This window comes from Symphalangus syndactylus, chromosome 18 (genome assembly GCF_028878055.3).
Source record: "Symphalangus syndactylus isolate Jambi chromosome 18, NHGRI_mSymSyn1-v2.1_pri, whole genome shotgun sequence".
Taxonomy (NCBI): domain Eukaryota; kingdom Metazoa; phylum Chordata; class Mammalia; order Primates; family Hylobatidae; genus Symphalangus; species Symphalangus syndactylus.
The window spans coordinates 108,932,432-108,957,076 of NC_072440.2; the positions used below are offsets into that span (position 1 = coordinate 108,932,432).

Sequence of the window (24,645 nt, forward strand, 5' to 3'; positions counted from 1 at the left end):
GGCCTGCGGTGAATGGTCTCTGTCGTTACCTCAGTTGGTTTTGCCTGAGGTAATCGCACAAGGTGCTCTTTCTCGTGTCTGATTTTTCTCACTCAGCGTTGTCTGTGCGTGTGTTGTTGTTACTTGTCATTACTGTAAGAATTGCATTTGTGAATATACCACAACTGATTTACCTATTCTACTGTGGAGTTTTTTGTTTGTTTGTTTTTTGTTTTGTTTTGTTTTGTATTTGAGACAGAGTCTCGCTCTGTCACCCAGGCTGGAGTGCAGTGGCGTGATCTCGGCTCACTGCAACCTCCCCCTCCCAGCTTCAAGTGATTCTCCTGCCTCAGTCCCCCAAGTAGCTGAGATTATAGATGCCTACCACTACGCCCGGCTAATTTTTATATTTTTAGTAGAGACGGGGTTTCACCATATTGGCCAAGCTCGTCTTCAACTCCTGACCTCAGGTGATTTACCCGCCTTGGCTTCCCAAAGTGCTGGAATTACAGTGTGAGCCACCGCGCCTGGCCTACCCATTCTGTTGTTGATGGACATCTGAGATGTTTACTGCCTTGGCTATCACAAATACATCTGCTGTGAAAATTCTTGCACTTGCCTTTTCTTTGGTGTTTGTAGGGTCTATCCCCAATTGTAGAGATGTGGCGTCATAGGACATATGTATTTCTGCCAACTGTTTTTCTGAATATCACTTACTAATCATTTAATAATTAATAAGATATTATAAAATGTGTAACAGGTCCACAGAGGAAAAAACTGCTCATAGGTAAACTTCCCTTGGGTGTGGAAAGGAAAAAGAGTACAACAGATTTTCACTTACAAAAACAAGTGCTGTGTTCGTTTCTCTGGTTCTTAGATGTGTGATTTGTAATTGGAAGCTGTTCACTGGGAATGTTTCTGAACCTGCTGTGGAAACTTCAGTGGCCCTGAATGGAAAGGGCGGGCGCGCATGCTCCCTGAGCTGCTGCTCTGCGGTGGGCAAACCGGCCATACCTGGCTTCTCCTTGGCCCCAGGACCCGCAGGCAAACCGGCCGTAGCTGGCTTCTCCTTGGCCCCAGGACCCGATGCTGGCGGCCTGCTCTACTCCTGGGAGATGGTGGTTCAGCTCACATGGCTCTGGGCACTGGCCGGGTGTGAACTCCACCCTGAGCAAATCCAGAATGACTCCTTGGGGTCACCTTGTATTAGTTCGTTCTCATACTGCTACTAAGAAATAGCTGATACTGGGTCATTGATAAAGAACAGAGGTTTTATTGGCTCACATTTCTGGAGCTGTTCGGGAAACAGCAGCATCTGCTTCTGGAGAGGCCTCAGGAAACTTCCAATCATGGTGGAAGGTGAAGAGGGAGCAGCCGCCTCACATGGCAGAGGCAGGAGCAAGGAGGGGGAAGATGCCACTCACTGTATTTTGTTGTTGTTGTGGAGACGGAGTCTCACTCTGTCGCCCAGACTGGAGTGCAGTGGCGCAATCTCGGCTCACTGCAAGCTCCGCCTCCTGGGTTCACGCCATTCTCCTGCCTCAGCCTCCTGAGTAGCTGGGACCACAGGCGCCCGCCACCACGCCCGGCTAATTTTTATATTTTTAGTAGAAACAGGGTTTCACCATGTTAGCCAGGATGGTCTCAAACTCCTGACCACAGGTGACCCGCCCACCTCGGCCTCCCAAAGTGCTACAATTACAGGCGTGAGCCACCGCGCCCAGCCCATGCCACTCACTTTTAAATGACCAGGTCTCAGGAAAATTCACTATCGTGAGGACGGTAGGATGGTGCTAACCCATTCGTGAAGGCCCATCCCCCATGATCCAGTCACCTCCCGCCAGGCCTCACGTCCGACATTGGGATTACAATTTGACATGAGATTTGGACGGGACACAGATCCAAGCCATATCAGACCCTGAGAGGAGCAGGTGGAAATAACGAAAGGGCCGTCTGAGGCCTGGGTGATGTGTAGGTGCTACTGGGTATGGTGGAGACAGTTTAAAAATGGCATCTAATGTTAGATTGCAAACGTATTGCAGAGTGCGCCAGGCACAGTCAGTCCCAGACCTAATTAGGCAAAAAATGTTAAAGGTGCAAATAAAGCACAAAGAAGTAAAGGAAAACTACCTATAATTCCACCATCCAGACACCACTCAGGTACCTGGTAGTTCTCGTTTGGACACGCGTACATTTTTAAAACAAAACAAAAAAAAGGATGTAGCATTCGTACAGTTTCTTTTGTGTATTCTCTTCTAAGACATATATTACATTGTTCCATGACACTGAGTAGTCTACAGTACAACGAATGGCGTCATAATACTATATTACCATCAAATACTGCAATTTATTTGAAGTTTCCTATTACTAAACATTTAGGTGACTTCTAATTTTTTTATTTCAATAATCAATGCCATAGTAAACGTACTTGGATATAAATCTTTTGTGCAGACCCATGAATGTTTTCTTAGTTCAAATTTACTTTTAAAAGAGGAATTATATTTTCTCATTGACTTGGGTATTGGCAAGAAATTAAATGTGAAATCATTTTAATTCTTCTAAAAATTATCCTGGAAAGCATGGAGATAGTATATTTAACTTTCTTATGTAGTGGCTAGAATGTTATACTATTTAATATCGTAAGATAATAGGCACCAGTGGCTGTTGGATTTGTTTTTGAAAAGAGGATAAAAGTGTGTGAATATACAGCCCTTCCTTACTCTCTCCCACCTTAATTATGTTTGAAGTATAAGTCAAGTTCTGCCCACTATAGACAGAGTGGGCCAGGCGCGGTCAGTCCCAGACCTAGTTAGGCAGTTGTGCCCTGCTGCCCCTGCCCTCCCCAGCAGCCGTGCAGCAGGCTGGGAGGACCTTGCTGATATGGACAGCCCTGGGCAGCTCTGGCCTTGACACCAACAGTGGCTCTGCCTTAGAGCCACTTGAGGACACAGCGTTTGGTGCCTTATTTCTTTAAGACTGGATATGACCAGAGGGCAGTCGTACGTAGCTTGCAATCTTAAAAATGCTCCACAGGGATTTTCTAACTTGTCTTTGGAGAGGAGTCCAGTAAGAATTAAATATAGAAGCACATACTGTTGGCATAATAGCAATTAATTAAAGATGTATCTGTCATGAAATGTGCATGTGATTGTTCTTTGTAATCATGATGTCTGATGAAGGTACTGAGGAAAGTGTTTGAGGTCCTGATGTGCTCTTTTCCTGTATTTGTAGATCCACATCATAGATTTTGACGATGAAAACAACATTATAAATAAAAATGTCCTCCTCCATCAAGCGGGTGAAATCTGGCACATTAGCGCTAGCCCTGCAGACAGAGGTGTGCTGGCGACCTGCTACAACAGAAGTAAGTGCAGCTTTTCTAAGGTACTTGCTAACTGGAGGTAACTGGAGGTATTGCCTAAGACTGGTTTTGTATTGCTAATGGGTTGACATATGACTGAAAAGATTTAGCCATTAATGAAGATGTTGCATGCACAGAGAAGCTATGATATTGTGAGTAGATGTTTGCAGAAATTATTATAATCTTAAGATTCTAAGAATTGAAGCTGGAATCAGCTGTTCTGGGAACGTTGACCCCTTGGTCAGGGGAGTACAGTGCTGGAGTTTCCGGTGAGGCAGACGCAGGTGTCCTGATGTGGAAACTGTACGTTGTGGGGAGCAGCAGGGATTCATCTCTTTCCTGTAGTGTCTTGGTGACCGTCTTCCAGTCCTCTTTGGTAAGGGCAGTTCCATGCACACACGTGCGTTGACTGGTGATATGCCTCATAGGCTTCTTCCTGCCCGCTGTTGGGCTCTCTAGGCTCTTGGGGCTCTGGGACCTTAGTTTGTGTCAATGCAGATGTCTGAGTTGCTGAACTGAGCCTCCCTCTTCCCCAGTTCTCCTTGTTCGGTCATCGTCAATGACTACTTTCTAAATTCTGGCTCTATGGAGAAATACCTCCTGGGATCTCGTTCTCTACCATGTAGGCCAGAACAAATTCTTTGTGGTTTTTGATATGTAGTTTCTAAAATGTTGCCTTCATTTGTCCCACAGGCTGAATGACTTTTTAGATACTTTTAATGCATTCTGTCTGATCTTCCCTCTCATACCCTGGCTTCAGAATATTGATGAGTACGGATTGCATGGCTCGTGTATCAGGCCGGTCACCAGGACGTCCCGATCTAAAATTCCGCTTTCACCGGGTTCTGTGTATGTTTCCCTTCCCCTCCCTTCCCTTTTCCCTTCCCTTCCCTGTTGCCTTTTCCCTTCCCTTTTCCCTTCTCTTTCCCTTCCCCCTTCCCTTTTCCCTTCCCCTTTCCCTTCCTTTCCCTTTTCCCTTCCGTTTCCTTTTCCCTTCCTTTTCCCTTTTCCCTTCCTTTCCCTTCCCTTCCCTTTTCCTTCCTTTCCCTTCCCTTCCCTTTTCCCTTCCTTTCCCTTTTCCCTTCCTTTCCCTTTTCCTTTCCTTTCCCTTTTCCCTTCCTGTCCCTTTTCCTTTCCTTTCCCTTTTCCCTTCCTTTTCCCTTTCCCTTCCTTTTCCCTTTTCCCTTCCTTTCCCTTTTCCCTTCCTTTCTTTTCCCTTCCTTTCCCTTTTCTCTTCCTTTCCCTTCCCTTCTTTTCCCTTCCCTTCCTTTTTCCCTTCCCTTCCCTTTTCCCTTCCTTTCCCCTTTCCCTTCCTTTCCCTTTTCCCTTCCTTTCTCTTCCCTTCCTTTCCCTTCCCTTCCCTTTTCCCTTCTTTTCCCTTTTTCCTTCCTTTCCCTTTTCCCTTCCTGTCCCTTTTCCTTTCCTTTCCCTTTTCCCTTCCTTTTCCCTTTCCCTTTCCCTTCCTTTTCCCTTTTCCCTTCCTTTCCTTCCCTTCCCTTTTCCCTTCCTTTCCCTTTTCTCTTCCTTTCCCTTCCCTTCTTTTCCCTTCCCTTCCTTTTTCCCTTCCCTTCCCTTTTCCCTTCCTTTCCCTTTTCCCTTCCTTTCTCTTCCCTTCCTTTCCCTTCCCTTCCCTTTTCCCTTCCTTTCCCTTTTCCCTTCCCTTCCCTTTTCCCTTCCCTTTTTCCTTTTCCCTTCTCTTTCCCCTCCCTTTTCCCTTCTCTTTTTTTCCCCTTCCCTTTTCCCTTCCTTTCCCTTTTCCCTTCCTTTCCCTTTTCCCTTCCTTTCCCTTCCCTTCCCTTTTCCCTTCCTTTCCCTTTTCCCTTCCCTTCCTTTCCCTTTTCTCTTCCTTTTCCTTTCCCTTCCCTTTTCTTTTCCTTTTCTTTTCCTTTTCTTTTCTTGACAGAGTCTCACTCTGTCGCTCAGGCTGGAGTGCAGTGGTGCAATCTGGGCTCACTGCAACCTCTGCCTCCCGGGTTCAAGCAATTCTCCTGCCTCAGCCTCCCGAGTAGCTGGGATTACAAGTGCATGTCACCACGCCTGGCTAATTTTTATATTTTTAGTAGAGACAGGGTTTCACCATGTTGGCCAGGCTGGTCTTGAACCTTTGACCTCAGGTGATCTGCCTGTCTTGGCATCCCAAAGTGCTAGGATTACAGATGTGAGCCACTGTGCCCAGCCCTTCTTCCACTTTAACTTCACAGCTGCCCCATGTCCGTTCTCTGAGGGCCCTGCCTTCCACATGGAGGGCAGCATGGCATGTGGCTGAGTGTGGCTATGCACCTCCCTCCCGCCAGTGGGAGGTTGGGGGTCCGAGAGCCTCCTTGTGTTTTGTCTGCTCTCTGTGCCGATTGGTCCAAGCTGACAGTGTCTCAGCAGAAACACATTTCTCAAGAATCTGTGGGTCTTCAGTAGATTTCCTGAGGCTTCACTTCCTCAGACAAGAGCCTAACTGCAGATCATTTAGAGACGATCTCTTCTCTGCCTTGGTTTCCTGCTAAGACGGCCAAAGGACTGCCCCCTTCATCCTTGACCCTTCACCCTCCCCTTCACCCTTCACTCTCTCTTCTGCCTGAGGATCTGTGAGGTGCCTCCGTGGCTTCTTGAGAGGCCCTTCCTAGGCCTGCACTCTGACCTCCTGATCTTTCCGAGGCTTTAACCACACGCAGTGTGGCCCATCCTCGGCCTTTCCTTAGGGGCACACCCTCCTGACAGTCGGGGTATTAGTCCATTCTCGCACTGCTATGAAGAACTACCTGGGACTGGGTAATTGATGAAGAGGTTTAATGGACTCACAGTTCTGCGGGCTTAAGAAGAAGCATGACTGGGCAGCCTCAGGAAATGCACAATCACTGTAGGGGGTGACGGGGAAGCCAGGGCCTTCTTCACAAGGGAGCAGGAGAGAGAGAGCAAAGTGGGAAGAGCCACACACCTTCAAACAACCATATCTCACTGTCACAAGAACAGCAAGGGGTAAATCCACCCTGTGATCCAGTCATCTCCCACCAGGTTTCTCCCCGGACATGTGGGGATTACAATTCGAGATGCGATTTGAGTGGGGACACAGACCCAAACCATATCAGTTAGGCTTTTCATTTCAGCACTTTTTGCCGGCTGGAGACACTGTGCTTGTTGTTTCTCCACCATCGTATAGGTCTTCCCCGTTTGCCCTCTCCTCCACCCTTGCCCTGTCCCCAAACCAGGAAATGCCCTGCATGCAGGACCAGCCTCAGCACAACAGGAGCTGCCTCCATAGCCCTGCAGGGCACGGCCTTTCTGCCCCCTGGATATTCCAGGCAAGCTCTGTTTTTTCTGTGGCTCCTCAAAAGCCTCCCAGCCTCTACCCACTGCCAAAATCCAGAGCTCCTCCCGCATTTCAGGCATTTGTTACTGCGGCCCCTGCTTCCATAGTCATTATACACTGCAGAGGAATTCCCACAAACACAGCGGCTTCCGACAGCACATGCCTCTTCAACAGTATGTACTGGCTGTAGCTTCGTAGGGTGCTGGTCTGGGATCTCCCGGCCCCCAGCAGGCTGTGTCAGGGCTCTCGCCTCATGTGGCTCCTGGGGTTGTAGGATGCAGGCTTGTTTCCTGGCTGTCTGCTGGGACCACCCTCAGCTGCTCCCAGCTGTAAGTGGGCTTTGAGTTAAGCTGCCAAGTTTGTGGCAATTTGTAGAAGCAACAGAAAACTAACACAATTGCCGAGCACTCTTGGTCCTGTTGGTCGTCCACAGGCGTAAGTCGATCGCGTCGTTCAAGTTACCCTGGATCTCGTGATTTCCAGTCGCGGCTTCCAGAGACTGACTCTTTCTGCCAGACTTTGAAGGCAGCATAGATCTTCTGTTAAGTATTTCCCTAATCTCTCAGCCCCTCGAGGAAGAAAGGCGAAATTGTTCCACAACATTCATGTCCAAGTTCCAAGAATTCTATTTTATTCCTGCCATAGCAGAACTGAGATTTACATCCCACAGGGAAGGCTGGTTTCCAGTGTGAAATGCTGCGAGTTCCTGCTCTGATCAGGAAAGAGCAGCACAGCTGCCTGACTCGTGCTTAACCTGGCTCTTCGCCCTTCGAAGCACACACGGCGCTGCGTCTCATCTGAATCAGGTCATCTGCAGCAGCGGTCGCACCCGTGGGGCAAGGCGCCAGGCCCTCTTGCTTCAGCTGCCTCCGGAAAAGCCTGGAGTCACAGACCTAAGCTTGCTGTGCATAACGCAGTGCAGGGAAAACATTCTAGAGGCTTCATGTGTTTTGCAAACATACTTGTGCTCTGTAGTTTTTGCACTTAGCTCGCCTGTAAATCACTAGGCTTCCACATTGCAATGAATCAAATATGAATTAAATCCAGAAGCACCACAAACTTAGATTAGACGGCATTGCTTAAATCGTCACTTCGTTATAACAAATCTCTTTGCAAAGATCAGAGTTACACTTTCTCCTCTTTGTCTTCCAATAGTGTTTTCCCCTATTGTGCTTTTACCCTGCCGGTGCCTGGGCTGGTGGGAGGCTTCTTGTGGCATTTCCTGTGTATGTGCTGTTTATTAGGGGTGCTTAGAGAGAAGCTCCTGTTGTCTGCTGTCCTTGGAGACCCACGTGTGTTTTTTGTTGTTCCTGCTCTTTTGTAGCCCCTTCCTTCTTTTTGTTTCCATTAGTTTGTGTGCTATTTTGGTGAATGGTGGCATCTTTTAATGAAGAGACCGAGGGCTTCTGAGACACGCCTTTCGGTGCACACCCTGTGTGGGGCAGGGGCAGACAGTGTGGGAAGCAGAACCACAGGTGGAGACGGCGAGCAGATCACAGGGCCAACTGGCGTTGAGTTGTCAGGAGCACCCTCCTCCCAGCAGACAGTTGCCCTTTTCTTTTCTTTTTTTTTTTTTTTTTGAGACGGAGTCTCGCTCTCTTGCCCAGGCTGGAGTGCAGTGGTGCAATCTCGGCTCACTGCAAGCTCCGCCTCCCGGGTTCAAGCCATTCTCCTGCCTCAGCCTCCCGAGTAGCTACGACTACAGGCCACCACACCTGGCTAATTTTTTGTATTTTTAGTAGAGACGGGGTTTCAGTGTGTTAGCCAGGATGGTCTCGATCTCCTGACCTCGTGATCCGCCTGCCTCGGCCTCCCAAAGTGTTGGGATTACAGGTGTGAGCCACCACGCCCGGCTGACAGTTGCCCTTTTCTAAAGCTGCTTTCTGTGTCTTTCTTCACAGATGTCCTGAAATCCTTTTTCATGGAATTTTTTTTTTTTTTTTTGGAGATAGGGTCTCGCTCTTGGCTCTTGTCACCCAGTCTGGAGTGCAGTGGCACGATCTTGGCTCACTGCAACCTCCGCCTCCCAGGCTCAAGCAATCCTCCCATCTCAGCCTCTCGAGTAGCTGGGACCACAGGTATGCACTACCATATCTGGCTGATTTTTAAAAAAATTTCTAGTAGACACGAGGTCTCACTGTTGCCCAGGCTGGTCTTGAACTCCTGGGCTCAAATGATCTGCCCACTTCAGCCTCCCAAAGCACTGGGATTACAGGTGTGAGCCACTGCACCTGGCCTTCCATGGATCTTATGGGGAGGAAAGGAGACAGCAGCCATGGAGAAGGGGCCTCTGGGGAGAGTGTCTAGAAACAGAATTCATTTGGAGGGCCTGGCTCTTTTTTAGGATGTTGCTATTGGTTATTTGTCAGAAGCAACAGTGTTTACATTCTATCTGTTTATTGCGTCACACTGAATCTCTGCAAATCAGTGGAAGTCTGCAGTGTGGTAGAACTCTTGTGCACACAAGCACACCTGCTAGAATGAACATCACAAATATGCAGAAGTGGATGAGCTCGTGACTTATTTTTTTAAATGCAAGCGAGAAACCCTTTCTCTATACCCTTACTGTTCTTAAGAAGGGTGGTCAGGAACGGCAGTGTTGAGTTCCCCGTGCACAGCTGAAGGATCTGGCGCTTATAGGCAAAATCTCCTTGAAGAGTGGTGTTCTCTTCACACTTAGAAAATGATAGAAAATTTGCATGAGGTTAAAGTACCCTAAAAAGTCAAACATTTTCAGATTAAACCCATACATCCATCTCTCCTAGCTTAAATCTCTATTCATGCAAGGAACAAGTGACAGATTACCATCAATTACTGATAGGGATTTATAACTGATGATGATATATTTTCAGTTATTACCTGTGATGATTGTGAAAAAGACATCCCTGGAGTTGGTGGAAGGGGGAGTTGTAGCCCAATAAACTCATGGAATGTTTTCTACATAGATGATGAAGATTTAAAAAACAACTTTAACTCTCCTTTCTGATAATTTTATAAGAAAAATGCATCTCCATGAAAGCAAAATGAAGGACTGTGCCCAGGGTAGAAGCTGTCTCGACAGGACTGTACATACTTGGAACAGGAGAGATCTCAACAGTAACTGGCCTGTGGGCATAGACTGCGGGTTGGACACGGCTGTGGGGATGGTGGCAGGTGGCAGGCTGGCCTCTGAGGAGGACGCAGACCTCCACACACAGCAAATAACAGCACAACCTTCAGGTCTCAATTGGACCTGGAGCCCCGAGAGGCTGTGGTGTTGCCACCTGGAAGAAGCCTGGTCATGCAGGGAATTAGCATGAGTGACATATTTCTTTTGGGGTTTCTCCCTTCGGAGCTGCCGGGTACTTCCAGTCACCTCCCTCCCCAGTTTGTGTGCACTTCAGAATGTGCTGTCAGCAGGCCTTGACCTTTCTATGCATCTCACTTCCTATATTTAGAACTCGTTTCACCTAAGGTTTTCTTAAGGTTCATTGAGAAAAAAGCATATGTTTCAGATAAACATGAAAAAACTCCAACTTTGCTGCTTTAATTTCTAATGTATGTTTCTGAATTAGGGTACACCACATGCGCCTGCTTCCGCTCACACCGTCTCGTGATTGTGTGCCAGCCTCTGCTCACACTGTCTCATGAGTGTACAAATGCCTGCCTCTGTTCACACTGTATCCTGTGTGTGGGCCTGCCTCTGCTGACACCATCTCATGAGTGTATACACACCTGCCTCTGCTCACACCATGAGTGTACACCTGCCTCTGCTGACACCATCTCATGAGTGTGCACATGCGTGCTTCTGCTCACACCACCTCATGAGTGTGTGCCCATCTTTGCTCATGTGTCTCATGAGTGTACACATGCCTGCCTCTGCTCACACCACCTCATGAGTGTGTGCACCTCTCTGCTCACACCATCTCGTGAGTGTACATGTGCTTGCCTCTGCTCACACCATCTCACGAGTGTACACGTGCCAGCCTCTGCTCACACTGTCTCATGAGTGTGTGCACCTGTCTCTGCTCACACTGTCTCATGAGTTTACGTGCATCTGCTTCTGTTCACATCATCCCATGTTTGTACATGTGCCTGCCTCTGCTCACACTGTCTCATGAGTGTACACATGCCTGCCTCTGCTCATACCCTCATGAGTGTATATGCCTGCCTCTGCTCACACCGCCTCATGTGCGTGCTTGCCTCTGTTCCCACTGTTTTATGAGTGTGCACATGCATGCCTCTGCTCACACTGTCTTGTGATTGTGTGCATCTGCCTTTGCTCACACTGTCTCATGTGTGTGCCCGTCTCTGCTCACGCTATCTCACAAGTATGTGCACCTGCCTCTGCTCACACTGTCTCATGAGTGTGTGCTCCTGCCTCCACTCACACCATCTCACGGTGCATACCTGCCTCTGCTCACACTGTCTCCTGGGTGGGTGTGTCTGCCTCTTCTCACATTGTTTCATGAGTGTGTGCCTGCCTCTGCTCACACTGTCCTTGGCGACACTCTGTGTGGTGGCCTGTCAATCAGCAGAGGGCACCAGTGGTCTGGCTCTGTGTCCCCTTTGCTCTGGGCCTTCCATTGTGTCCCCTTTTGTGTCTTCGTGACCATGTCCTAACTTGATCCCTTATACTGGTGCAAGCCGTTTTTAAAACTTTCATCCGCTTTTCTTGCTGCTCTCTAAATATTTTCACAGACTTTTACACCTTGCTTGAAAAACAGGTTTGCAGAGTGAAACTAACTCCTGCATTTAGCTGAGGTTATACGCATTGAGTGGTGGTCACTCCAGAGCACTTTGTGGGTTTCTATAGAAAAACAAGAATGGAATTTAGTTCTTCACTCCTAAACTTCAGGAATTCGCCAAGGGGAACCTTCTCAATATCTAAGGACCTCTGACCCAGGGGAGCCCAGGCTGGTGCCCCAAGATCATTAGAGAGTGGTCATGGAACTGTCTTCTGGGGGAGCCCAGGCTGGCACCTCAAGATCATTAGAGCATGGCGCATGGAACTGCGATCCAGGGGAGGCCAGGCTGGCACTCCAAGTTCATTAGAGAATGGTCATGGAACCCTCATCTGGGGGAGCCCAGGTTGGCACCGTGAGATCATTAGAGCATGGCGCATGGAACTGTGATCCAGGGGAGCCCAGGCTGGTGCCCTGAGATCATGAGAGTGTGGTGGGTGGACTCTGATGCTGGGGAACCCAGGCTGGTACCCCGAGATCATTAGAACGTGGTGGGTGGACCTGTGATCCAGGGGAGTCCAGGCTGGTGCCCCGAGGTCATCAGAGCAAGGTGGGTGGACTGTGATCCAGGGGAACCCAGGCTGGCCCCCCGAGATCGTTAGAGTGCTGTGGGTGGGCTCTGTTCCAGGGGATCCCAGTCTGGTGCCCCAAGATCATTAGAGTGTGATGGCTGGACTGTGATCCAAGGAAACCCAGGCTGGTGCCCCGAGATCATTAGAGCATGACGGGTGGACCTGTGATCCAGGAGAGTGCAGGCTGGTGCCCTGAGATTAATTAGAGTACAGTGGGTGGTCTCTGATCCAAGGGAACCCAGGCTGGTGCCCCCAGATCATTAGAGCATGGTGGGTGGACTTTGATGCAGGAGAACCCTGCTGGTACCCCAAGATCATTAGAGCATGGTGGGTGGGCTCTTATTCAGGGGATCCTGGCTGGAGCCCTGAGATCATTAGAGCGTGGTGGGTGGACTCTGATCCAGGGTAACCCTGCAAGTACCCCAAGATCATTAGAGCGTAGTGGGTGGGCTCTGATTCAGGGGAGACTGGCTGGCACCCTGAGATCATTAGAGTGTGGTAGGTGGACTCCGATCCGGGCAAACCCTGCTGGTACCCCGAGATCATTACAGCGTGGTGGGTGGAGTCTGATCCAGGGGAACCCTGCTGGTACCCTGAGATCATTAGAGCATGGTGGGTGGGCTCTGATTCAGGGAACCCTGCTGATACCCCGAGATCATTAGAGCATGGTGGGTGGAGTCTGTTCCAGGGGAGCCCAGGCTGGCACCCCGAGATCATTAGAGCATGGTGGGTGGGCTCTGATTCAGGAGAGCCTGGCTGGCACCCTGAGATCATTAGAGCATGGTGGGTGGAGTCTGTTCCAGGGGAGCCCAGGCTGGCACCTGAGATCATTTGAGCATGGTGGATGGAGTCTGATTCAGGGAACCCAGGCTGACCCCCCTAGATCATTAAACGTGGTGGACCCCGTGTGATGAGCAGGCGGTAGGGGTGGCACCCCCGGGTGGAAATGGTCCTTAGAGAGGGATCTCTCAGTGTGAGACAGACTCATGTACTTCCTGTCCGAGGTAGTCTGCTGTGACAGGTGTGAGCACAGATGTTTGGACCTGGAGGTCTGAGTTCCAGGGAATGGTGCCAACACATGAGCTTCCCACGGCTCCCCAGGTGACATCCCTCTGCCTTTGTGCCTTTCTGTGGCTCCCCAACCCCTCTCTTGTCCACACATTGGGGGCTCTTTTTTACCCTTAGAAATGGAGGCCAAGGTGGGTGGATTGCTTGAGCCCAGGAGTTCAAGACCAGTCTGGGCAACATAACAAGACTCTGTCTCTACCAAGAAAAAGAAAAGAAAAAAAATTTAAAAATTAACTGGGTGTGCCTGTGGGTGCATCTACTCAGGAGGCTGAGGAGGGAGGAGGGCTTGAGTCCAGGATTCTGAGCCTGCAGTGACCCGTGATTATGCCACTGCACTCCAGCCTGGGCAACAGAGTTAGACCCTGTAGCAAAAAGAAAAAAAATACAGGATAGTTCATCCGTGGAGTTTAACAACAAAACAAGTTGAGTATACAGAGATTGAGAATAAAACCATGGTTACATGGTTAAGGAAGGGGCACTGGAAACTGTAGGTCTGAGGATGCAAAGTAGCAGGTATGTAGGATGGAGAAGGCCAGAGACCTCATTTACAGCGGGGCTATTGTTGATTATCTTGTTTCATATTTGGGATTTTCGCTCAATGAGTGGATTGTAGCTACTCTTGCCACAGAAAAAGAGAATGAGTAACTGTGTGAGCTGATGGATATGTTAATTCGCTTCACTATAGTGACCTTTTCTCTCTGTATCTCAGCATCATGTTGCAGACCTTAAGTACAGACAATAAAATTTTTTAAAAAATGAAAAAGGGCCAGCACAGTGACTCACACCTGTTATCCCAGCACTATGGGAGGCCAAGGTGGGCAGATCACTTGAGGTCAGGAGCTCGAGAGAAGCCTGGCCAACATGGTGAAACCCCATCTCTACTAAAAACACAAAAATTAGCGGGTGTGGTGGTGCATGCCTGTAGTCCCAGCTACTCGAGAGGCTGAGGCAGGAGAATCGCTTGACCCCAGGAGGCGGCAGTTGCAGTGAGCTGAGATCACACCACTGCACTATAGCCTGGGTGACAGGATGAGACTCTGTCTCAAAAAATAGCACAGCACAGCACAGCACAGCCTCTGTCTCAAAAAATAGCACAGCACAGCACAGCCATATCCACCGCCTCCTGAAAGCCCCACTCTACCCTAGCTCCCCGGGGTCTGGGGTCCCAGCCCGTCTCCCTGCCCCTGTGTGGCCGTTTCTGCCAGAGCACTTGTCTCCCTGTTTCCTGTCTCACCTGCTGACTGGAAGTGCCTGGCAGGCCTGGACGCGACTGCTTGCCTCTGTGCCGAGCACCCTGGCCTGCAGAGGCCACGCAGCTTCGGCCGCTCATCCTCGCACCGTCTTCCCCTGAAACATGACTCCGTTTGAGTGATCAGCCATTTTGCTACATCATAGCTACTCAGAACATAGTGACAGACTGAATCGACTAATTTGAATTATGTTGAAATTATCATCTCAGTGAGATTTAGGAAGATACAGTGGATTTTTCTTGGGAACAAGGCTACTGAGGTGTACTGAATAAATCAGTAGGAAGAAATGTAAGAAAATGACAACTGAGCAGCTAAATTCATCTGGGTCTGCGTCCTCAGGTACTGCAGTGTCCTGGAAGTGAAATGTGTGTGACCTGGAATGGGTTCTTTACGCTTTCTCTGTCTTGCTTCCTCTGTCACACCCTGGACACGAAAACTTAGCACACCCCACGGAGGCGTTTGTGAATGAATGAGACCCACTGTCAGATTGTACTGAAAAATTAAAAAGGGAAGCTAATTGTAAAGTGGTTCAGTTATTTTCCCAGCCTTTCTTTTACCTCATTAGGTGGGCATGGTGGGAGCACGGCAGTGGAGGCTGGGGAGGCAGCGGTCTTACAGGGGCACCGGGCAGTAGAGAGGGCACCAGGTTTGGTGGCTGGAAAGCCTAGACTCTCTGCTTTTCCCTCTGCTGCTTACCGGCTCTCCAATCCTGGACCAATCAAGTAACCTCTGGAGCTTTCATCTGTAAAATGGACACGGTTGACTAACACCGCTGTTAAAGAGAAAACATGAGGCTGCTGTGAACAGGTTTGTCTCAGAGTTGGATCTATGTACCCTGCAAGGACGGGACTCCAGGGGTGTGTGCAAACAGTCCTGAGCAGTGGGCTCTGAGCATCTAGAGCACACCGTAGTATGCCCAGTCCAGGGCACCTTACCCCTTACCCCCAGGAGAGGTGGGCAGCGCTGCAGCCACAGCCTCCTCTGCACTGGGGAGCAGCCACCGCAGGAGCCTCCGGCACAGGCAGCAGAGCCCGTTGGAAGCACTGGGCCAGCCCAGGAGTCTACCCGGCCTCACGGCTCACTGACCGAGCCTTCCCTTCCATGACGGGAGCTTCTTAAGCAGGTCGCAGCACCTCCAGGGTGGGTGGCAGGGTGCCAGGGGCACTGAAGCCACAGAATAAGGGTGGTGTGTCTTTCTGTCGTGTTACTTCTATTTGATTTTAAGTAATGAAAACATGATTTATAGCCTGAAATGAATGTAGCTATGTTATGAAGTAGAATGCAAACTCTGCGGTAATCTCTGGAATGAAACATGAGGCTTGCGGAGGGTCCCTTCAGAGAGGGTCCCCAGACCCTGTTGTGCAAACACGTAGCAGTGTGTAAAGGACGCTGTCACAGTAGGATGTGCCTTCTCTTTCCTCTGCCGTTGGTGTGGCTCCCTGAAGACAAGGACAGCAGCTCTGTTTTCGGGGGTTGGGAGTAGGGAGGGTGGCACAGGGAAGGTTTTGTGCTGAAATGGGCCCTTTCACTGGGCGGCCCTTGAGTGGAAGGCAGCCCGCCCCAGCTTCCTGTCACCACTTCCCTGTCTTGACTTTCCTTTGCCAAATCCAAAGGGCCACAGTGGACAGGATGCTGGTCCTCTCTGAAGACCCCACCTCCTTTTCACCTCGGCAGCTCCGCTGCGGGAGAATTCCCATTCCCGCGACCTGGAGATGCACCTCCCACTGTGACCTGTGAGCATCAGGCGTGCTCTGCACAGGAGGGCCCCACGCTGGGGACACCTCTTGGGGCTGCTCGGTGATGCAGGGTGATATTTGGGGTGGTCCTGACCCCCGGCCCTTGCAGGGAGCCCAGAGCTTGGCCTTCTCATCAGCTTTCCTTTCTGGGCCCTGTTGTAGCTCTGTTTCCCTGGGAACCGGATGGGGCAGTGCTGTAGCAGGTCACCAGGCAGGGTTGCTTATGATAAAAGATACAGCTGATCAGGCAGTTGTGTCTGGACTTAGGACTCTGACCCTAAACCCCTGGAGGCTGTTCTTTGGCCTCGCTGAGGATGGCGGTCCTGCCAGATCGTGGGAACCTGGAAGTGTTGCTTTTCAAGTTGTTACAGCTCTTGTGAGGCGTTAGGCCCTAAAACCAAGGCGCCGCTGACCCCAGCCTGATGAGGGTCAGGCCCTCCCCCCGAGGTGCTGGAGGCACGGCAGTGGCCGCTTCGGAAGTCTGAGCGTGTAGGCTGCCTGCACCTCCCCCGGTGTGACCGGGGCCCACGAGGCTGGACCCCGGGGATTTTCCAGCAGGCCTCCCGCCTACTGCGTCATCCCACTGACCAGAGTTGAGGATGTCCTGAGAGACTGATTGTTAGAGCGAGGAGTAGTCACGAAATGCTTCACAGACAAGTGGTGCCCTGGGCAGGGTTGGCTTTCACAAGGTGCCGCCCTGAGCGGGTGGGTGGCCGGGGGCTGCCCTGAGGTGCCTGCCCCGAGCCTGAGTTAGCATCATGGGAGAATCCCCCCAGGACAGACAGCAAGGCCCGTATGTGGCTGCGGCCTGGGAGTCCGGCCTGGAGGGCAGCATCCTGCATCCTGAGGAGCAGCAGTGGGCACACGGAGCGACACTGCTTAAGCACTGGGCCACTGCCCGGGAGGATCCGGGAAAGCCGGGTGGGTGCCGGGAATGACGCAGCCATGCGTGCTGCTCACCGTGAGCTCTGTGGATGTCCCTGCAGGGGCTGTTAATCATGTCCCCAGGGGCAGCGAGCTGTCATGGGTGGGTCCTGCGCTCCAGGGGCTGGGGACCTGCTCTGGCTGTCACAGTGCCACATGTCGCTCGTACAGTGCCTGGGGAGGAGGTGCTCCTGTCTCTGAGCCTCAGTCTTCTCATCTATAAGATGGGAGGAATTCCGTCTGCCTTGACTACTTTAGACTTTGTTGGGATTCAGAGAAGGCTGTGTGCGTAACATGGTTTTGTTACGTGATTTCTTAAATCGTTGTTCTGTCCCGTCATTGTTTTCACACTGGCGCTGTGAATTCAGTTTTCCTACCTGTCTGGGCCTTGACTCTGAACCTTCCAAGAGTGTTCAGCCTCGCCCTTGCTGCCTGCTCCAACACAGCAGCAGCGGAGCACCCCTGCCTCTGCCAGCAGGGCCCAGCGCTGCCCATGCCATGCACTGTGCTGCCTCCTTACGCAGATGGGTTCATTTAGCCCCGTGATACTAAGCAGCAGTCACTGTTGAAAATCCCAGCTTTTCAGATGAGAAAACAGAGTTCATAGAGGGTGCCTGGAGGCCAGATTCAAACCTGGGCCCATCCAGATTCTGCTCTGGGTGTCTTCACGTCTTGCCACCGTCGCTCCCAGACTCTCCCTCACGTGGTAATTCTCTGTGAGGGACTTTAAAGCCACTCCTCAGGAGGAGGCGCTCACATGGCTGGTTTCATGGAGGCTGACAACACGGCGAATGTTGGCTGAGGGACCACGTGCATCATGGACCCGTGCCCCAAGGCCACAGGAGAAGATGCAGAGTGAAGACCTCGTCGCGTGCAGGGCTCGGAGGGAACTTAAGAACTCTTTACCCTCATCGATGAAGGAGACTAAAAATATGAACAGATGAAGGGCGCGGATGTCCTCATGGCGTCAGATTTGTCGTGGGAAGCCGGGGATACTGGGGGCAGTTCCCCAAACCTTTCAGGCCGATACCACCCCCACATCGCCTTTGGTGTCCCTGCCAGAAGCCTCATTCCTGGCTGGGGGGACCACTGGTCTAACCGGGGATTCCACGTCTTGAGCCTAAAACTTTTAATTTCTGGTCTTCTGACACGCCTATATGGAATCATTGCAAATATGGAATGAAATTTTATAATTTTTATCATTCTGAGAGATTATCCTCTTCAGTGACTAGGTGTTTTTTAAAAGAAAAAATCAGAGAGAGGAACTGTAATATAAGATTAGCTTTTCTGCCAATTTCTGAATCTCCAGAAAGAGCCAGAGGTTATGAAGACTTTAGTGTTTTTGCATTTTCATAACGTTTGTCGCTTTTAGTTTACATGTTGGCTGTGGTGACAGGGATGCCTCGCACATACGCTGAGGCATCCCAGCCAGATCACCCACTCGCTTCAGTAGCTGCGGGAGGGACGGTGCTGGTGGGTCAGGGCCCTGCCCTGCCTTAAGCTCCCTAATGAGCGCTGGCCTGGGGACTTCTGACTTTGCTGTTGAAGGAACTGGGGCATTGTAAGGACTCTCTCAAGGCCACCTGGGCAGTGCGAGGGCAGATTTGGGATTCGGGCTTTGGGCTCTGCCTCCAGGCTGTGCTGTCTTCACCGGGCCCTGTGGCCTCTCTGTTCAGCCAAAGGCAGATGTGCATGCGAGGGACTCTGTCAATGGAATTCATCCCAAGGCTGCTCACCAAGTTAGGGCATCCACAGTCAGTGCTGGATGAGGAAGACCACAGGATTGCAACTTAGGAGACTTAAGTTTTGCCGTGATCTTGCCAAAAATCAGTCCTGTAATCTCTGACACCTGAACTTTCTAGGTTCCATTTTTGTCATCTGCAAGAAAGGAAACTTAACCGTGGTTATGGCTAAGACCCTTTTATGTTTCCTGCTCTAGACATTCATTGTCATTTGCCTTTTTGAAAAAATTTTTTGAGCTTCTGTCATGATTGAGACAAAACAGTAAGTACTCAGGACAGAGAGATGAGAAGACTCAGTCCCAAACTCCAGGCACCCACCATCTAATGGGGCAGACGTGAGAGACACAGCCAGTGTGTCCTGGTCAGCTAGTGCAGTTTCAGTGCTGCTTTAGGGTCCTCACCGTGACCATCAGCCCTAAAGCCAAGGCACCGTGGAGGCCCTGCCAGGGGAGGACCGTGCTGACCTCACTGGGAAGAGCGGATCTCAGGATCCCACTCTGGCTCCTGATCCGACAGTGGAATACGCCCTGGGCCCAGGCCTTTGGACATTTTCCCGTGAAGTGAGGGCGGAATTCACCACTGATCCCTTGGATAAGATGCTGTCGAGAATTGGCTTTCAGAATCCTTCATTGTGAAGAGCAGCCTGTATCATTTGAGCTTGTGCGTGGCCGTGGGCGGCGTGGCCTTTGTTGGAGATTTCCACTGTTGAGGAGTCCGTGGATGAGGCAGCGTCTGTGCCTTCTGTTCACTGGGAGTGATGTCTGCTGCACCCGCCTGGTCCAAGACGTGCTTTTTAAGCTGTAGAAAGAAGGTGCTGAACTAGAGGGTTCCTGAGATTTCTTATAGCTTCGAGGTCTGGAGGCTCTCTGCTCATAGTGAAAACTGTATCCTCCTCCACAGATATAACAAGAAAGTCAAGATACAATGGTTCTTGTTTAAAGATGCATTTTCCCCTTGATCTCTGCACCAAATGAGAAGAAAGTTGCATTTTTGAGTGGTTACTTTGCATTGTGAAAATAAGCTGAGAGAAGAAGTGGGTTTTCCCTGGAAAATGGTATTCTTAGGCTCCTCTTTGTGAAACCAGAATTCTGAGAGAAAATGACCAAGAGCCCTCTGAAAGAATGGAGTACACGAGAGGCAGGGAGAAAAGTTGGAATCCATCAGCCTCATTGTCAAGTGCATGCTTAAAGACGGGGTGGCGGGGGCAGAGGATGCTCTGCTGCACACAAGATGCTGATATATTTCTCAAGCATGCCGGCTTGTGTGTCTCCGGTTAAAGTTTCTTTCCCATTTTCTGTGCAGATGTTAAAAGATTGACTTCTTTCCTTTTTTCAGGGTATAGGTGCTCAGCTGGGAAAGGTGAGAGTTAAATTTTTTCATGATGCTGGTGTCAAGAAATTGCACCTTGAAAAGAGAAAGAAATCAAGCCATGATCTCCAGGGAGCTGTCATTTGGAGCACATCTCTGGGAGTTCTCCCCGGGCCGGGAGGCTGCGTGGTGTCGTTCCCTCAGCAGCGTGCTTTGGGTGGAGCCTCCTGCCCTGTTCAGATATGTTATATAAAAACACCCTGACAATGCCAGCCTGTCTTTAATTTTCACACCATCTCAACTAAAATATGTTTTGAAATGAAAACATTTTGCATTTTATTTTAAGCTTATTTTTGGGGCTCTAATTTTTTTTAAGACTAACAAAACTAGAGCTGGGTGACCTATCTTCTCTGGAATAGCTGTGCAGTAACCAAATTGTCAGCTGAAGAGGGTTTTGCTTTGGAGGCATAAGCCAGACAGGTCTGAAGTTGAGTGTATCTGCTGAATTAACAACAGAAAGGGTTTCTTTTGGTCCTTTTTCTTTTGGGATTCCTATGGAAATAGTTCACTGGGGTCACTTTGGTGAGAGATAGGGAAACAGCACGAAATATCAATTCACCCGAGTTCTGTTTGTTGTGATTTCAGGGAACAAGTTATTATTTCAGTTCAATGATACTTCCTTTAGGGTGTGGGTTGCTAAGTCTTATTTACCATAAACTGTGCATTTCATTGCTGCCTGGTCTAATAAATAGTTCATTTGTTAGTGATAAATGTAACATAGCCTAGCAAAGAGAGCGTCTGTGCCCTCCCACCTTAGTGCAAGAAGAGGAAGCAGAGTTGCTGGGGGCTGCCTCTGGAACTTTGTATGCAGGACCTGGAGCATGCAGGTGCAGTGTTGTTCACAGGTGTGGTGGTGTTTGCAGGTGCAGTGTTGTCTGCAGGTGTGATGTTGTCCTGCCTGCAGGTGCGGTGTTGCCCACAGGTGTGGTGCTGTCTGCAGGTGCGGTGTTGTCCTGCCCGCAGGTGTGGTGTCATCTGCAGGTACAGTGTTGTCTGCAGGTGTGGTGTTGCCCTGCCCGCAGGTGTGGTGTTGGTTGCAGGTGTGTTGCCCCCAGGTATGGTGTTGCACTGCCTGCAGGTGCGGTGTCACCCATAGGTGTGGTGTTGGCCGCAGATGCAGTGTTGCCCACAGATGCAGTGTTGCCTGCAGGTGTGGTGTTGCCCACAGGTGTGGTGTTGCCTGCAGGTGTGGTGTTGCCCACAGGTGTGGTATTGCTTGCCTGCAAGTGTGGTGTTGCCTGCAGGTGCGGTGCTGCCCACAGGTGCAGTGTTGCCCGCAGGTGTGGTGTTGCCTGCAGGTGCGGTGCTGCCCACAGGTGCAGTGTTGCCCGCAGGTGTGGTGTTGCCCGCAGGTGCGTCGTTGCCTGCAGGTGCGGTGTTACCCTGCCCATAGATGCAGTGTTGCCATGCCCGCAGGTGCGGTGTTGCCTGCAGGTGCGGTGTTGCCCGCAGGTCTGGTGTTGCCTGCAGGTGTGGTGTTACCCTGCCCATAGATGCAGTGTTGCCATGCCCGCAGGTGCGGTGTTGCCTGCAGGTGTGGTGTCACCACAGGTGCAGTGTTGTTTGCTGGAGGGAGGAAGAGCACACCGGACATGGTGGACAGAACAGCCTGGATTGCAGCCAGTACTTGGGCATGGAGAGCGATGAGGAAACCTCAGAAGACTGGAGCTTAGGCCCCAAGTCCACTGCTCGTGGTGGGTCCTTGGGCAGGTCATTTACGGTTTTTGACTTCCATCATTTTCATCATCCTTACTTTATACATGAGGGAATGGGATAATGATGACAACAGTGAAGATGATGACAATGACGGCTCCCATTGAGTGCTCATGTGCCAGGCATGGGGATCAGCGTTTTCTGAGAATGATCAAGTTGAATCCTCTGTTCCATTGGCCTTTCCCGCTGAGGGAGCTGCAGTGACCCGCCGGGCCAGCAGCGCTAATTAGGAGCACTCAGCGCACTTCCAGAGCACCTGACCCACAGCTACAAGGCTTCAAGGATGCTGCTTCTGAGGCGCAGATTTTGTAAATATGCCTTGTTGTATAAACATGTTTTCTTCTTGCTGGTTTTTGTCACGCAGGATGGAGACGTAGCTATCACCTCTGAGTAACATTTGTAATGACGCTCAAGCACTGGAGTTTAGAGGCCGATGAGGTAAAGATCTTAAACACTTTTCTCCTTTCTGTCTTTAGAAATAAAATTAGATTTTATGGACCCAACTATTTTGTTGCTGGGGTAAGTTCCAAGTATCTGAATTCCTTCTCGTCTTTTTAGGAGACATCATAGAATTTGGCATTCTTCCTGTAGCTCAGAGTCCCATGATTGTCTTTGTAGACACGTTGCACCAGGTCTTCCTCAGGGGACAGGTCGTAGGTGAGCTCAAAGGTGTTTATGTAAACAAGCACCCCTCCTGAGTTTGGGGTGCACCCGTGGGGATCGAGGAATGGCATGTCACCAGATGTATTTTGGCTTCAGAGTTTGGAACGGTGTGTGAGGAGAACTCTGATTGCCAGGACACAGCTGAGCATTGCACAATGAAAGTCCTGGTTCTGGATATGAAGGACTTGAATAGCAAGGGGCTTCAGACAGTAGGGAGCACGTGTGTTTTATTTAGTTGTGTTGTGGAATGAGGCATGGCTCTGGAATAGTGGCCATTTTTTGATCTTCCTTTTTTCGAGGCCGACTCCTGTGTTGTTTCTTGTGTTCCTCACTGACTCCTCAGATCCCGTTTTTATCATCTCTCTGTCCTCACTGACTTTCTGTGGCACCTCCAAATTCAGTGTCATCTGGAAATGGAATTAACATGCTGTTTACGGCTCCTTCCAGATCACTAATGAAGATGTGAAATAAGACTTGGTCTCTGGAGCAGCCCACGACGGCTCCTCACGGCGTCCTGCTCTGTCATTTGCTGGTGCGCTTTGTTTATGGCCCTTTCTCCAGGTTTCAGCCCACGAGGGGGTGCTTAGACAAAGCCCAATTTGAATTAATTTTTCCAGTAAGACTGTAAAGAACACGGGCCAGCTCCTCCCTCAACCCCAGATGTGTGGTGTGCTGTGCTCTTCTGCGGCCTACTGGTCTGCTCCCTGCCCTTGGCCCACAGCTGCTTCCACGTGGCAGCAGTTCCGCGTGGAGGTGCAGAGAGGAGCCATTAGGAGCCACGGCTGTGCGCCTGGGACCCAGCAGGAAGCAGATGTGACCTTGAGATGATGCCCCGTCCGAAGTGCTGTGCATCCTGTTAGGCAGGTGCTGAGCCCGTGTCTCGGGCGGCCTGGACGGCTGAAGCAGAACACTGTGAACTGGGTGGCCCAGGCAACAGAAGTTAATTTCCTCCCGGATCTGGAGGCTGGAGGTTCAGGGTCAGGCATAGCAGGACTGGTCCTCCTGAGGCTACGCTCTGGGCCTGCAGTCAGTCCCTTCTCACTGTGGCATCATGTGGCCTCTCCTCTGTGCACGTGCGAACCCCACATCTCTTCCTCTTCTTATAGGGACCCAGGACCCACCTGATGACCTCCTCTAACCTTAGTTACCTCCTTAGAGGCTGTGTCTCCAGTACAGTCACACTGGGACTAGGGCTTCAGTGTATGAATTTGGTGGGGGAATGGGGGGTGGATTCAGTCCATATAGCATGGAGTCTTCAGTGTGTTTATTTAAGTAAGGTGGGAGGGGCCTCTGTCTAGGTTCAACCCTCACAGCTGCTGCAAAGTCACCTGCCTGTCAGCACCTCATGCGATCCTGGCACTCTGTGCTCCACCCTGTGTGTGAGGCATACAGTAGGCTCTCAGCTCGGTCAGTGCCTCATGTGCTCCCAGGGCTCCGTGCTCCACCCCGCGTGCGAGGCATACAGTAGGCCCTCAGTTCGATCAGCACCTCCTGCACTCCTGGGGCTCTGTTCTCTACCCGGCATGCAAGGCACACAGTAGGTCCTCAGCTTGGTCAGCGCCTCATGTGCTCCTGGGTCTCTGCTCCGCTCCACCCCATGTGCAAGGCACACAGTAGGCCCTCAGCTCGGTCAGTGCCTCATGCGCTCCTGGGGCTCTGTGCTCCACCCCACGTGCAAGGCACACTGTAGGCTTTCAGCTTGGTCAGTGCTTCATGTGCTCCTGGGTCTCCGTACTCCACCCCATGTGCAAGGCACAGAATCCTCAGCTCACACATGCACTATTTCTGTGCGTCTGACTCTTGGTGGTACCTGACAGCACATGGTCTGTTTTCCTGAGGCATTTTGAGTCTCTCACTGTTGGGACTGTGTCTAGACTATGGCAAGAGGTTGGCGTGGCTGGGGAAGGTGTGGACCAGGTCAGGGGGCTGTGAGGCCAAGGAGCCTGGTGGCCTGGCTAGCGTCTGTTCTGCAGCCAACTTTGTGGTTCGTTACTTGAAGTTATCTGTACAGCAACCCTTTGGGGGAAAAAGTAGTAATTACACAGCTTCCTTGTGAAAAGTCAACATGAAGACAGAAAAACTGGGTGGAAGTTGAAAAGCAGTGAACTTGAGGACTGGGTCTCCTAGAACATGTGAGTGTGGCCTGCGAGTTGGGAGAGAGGCAGGATTCTGTCCAAATAGTAATGAATTTGCACCATCAGGTATAATGGCTGCCTACGGATTGCCTCATAGGAAGTTTGTGTG

At 50.6% G+C, this 24,645-nt stretch overlaps 2 protein-coding genes across 8 annotated transcripts in view; both read left to right on the plus strand.

The window, feature by feature from the left end:
• The window catches only part of EIPR1 (EARP complex and GARP complex interacting protein 1), a 177,353-nt gene that overhangs the window by 29,394 nt on the left and 123,314 nt on the right, over positions 1–24,645 (plus strand). For all 7 annotated transcript variants that reach the window (XM_055251546.2, XM_055251545.2, XM_063622858.1 and 4 more), the window contains one exon: positions 3,211–3,343. In XM_055251546.2, the coding sequence (XP_055107521.1) occupies positions 3,211–3,343 (133 nt within the window). The remainder of the gene's footprint in view (positions 1–3,210; positions 3,344–24,645) is intronic.
• LOC134733482 (BCL-6 corepressor-like protein 1) lies at positions 3,880–20,958 on the plus strand. Its single transcript, XM_063622859.1, has 2 exons — positions 3,880–14,594; positions 19,993–20,958. The coding sequence occupies exon 1, from the start codon at positions 4,108–4,110 to the stop codon at positions 5,347–5,349; it is 1,242 nt and encodes a 413-aa protein (XP_063478929.1). The 5' UTR covers positions 3,880–4,107; the 3' UTR covers positions 5,350–14,594; positions 19,993–20,958.

Coding starts and splice junctions, on each gene's coding strand:
- LOC134733482 (XM_063622859.1), top strand. CDS start 4,108: ATGAGTACGGATTGCATGGCTCGTGTATCAGGCCGGTCACCAGGACGT.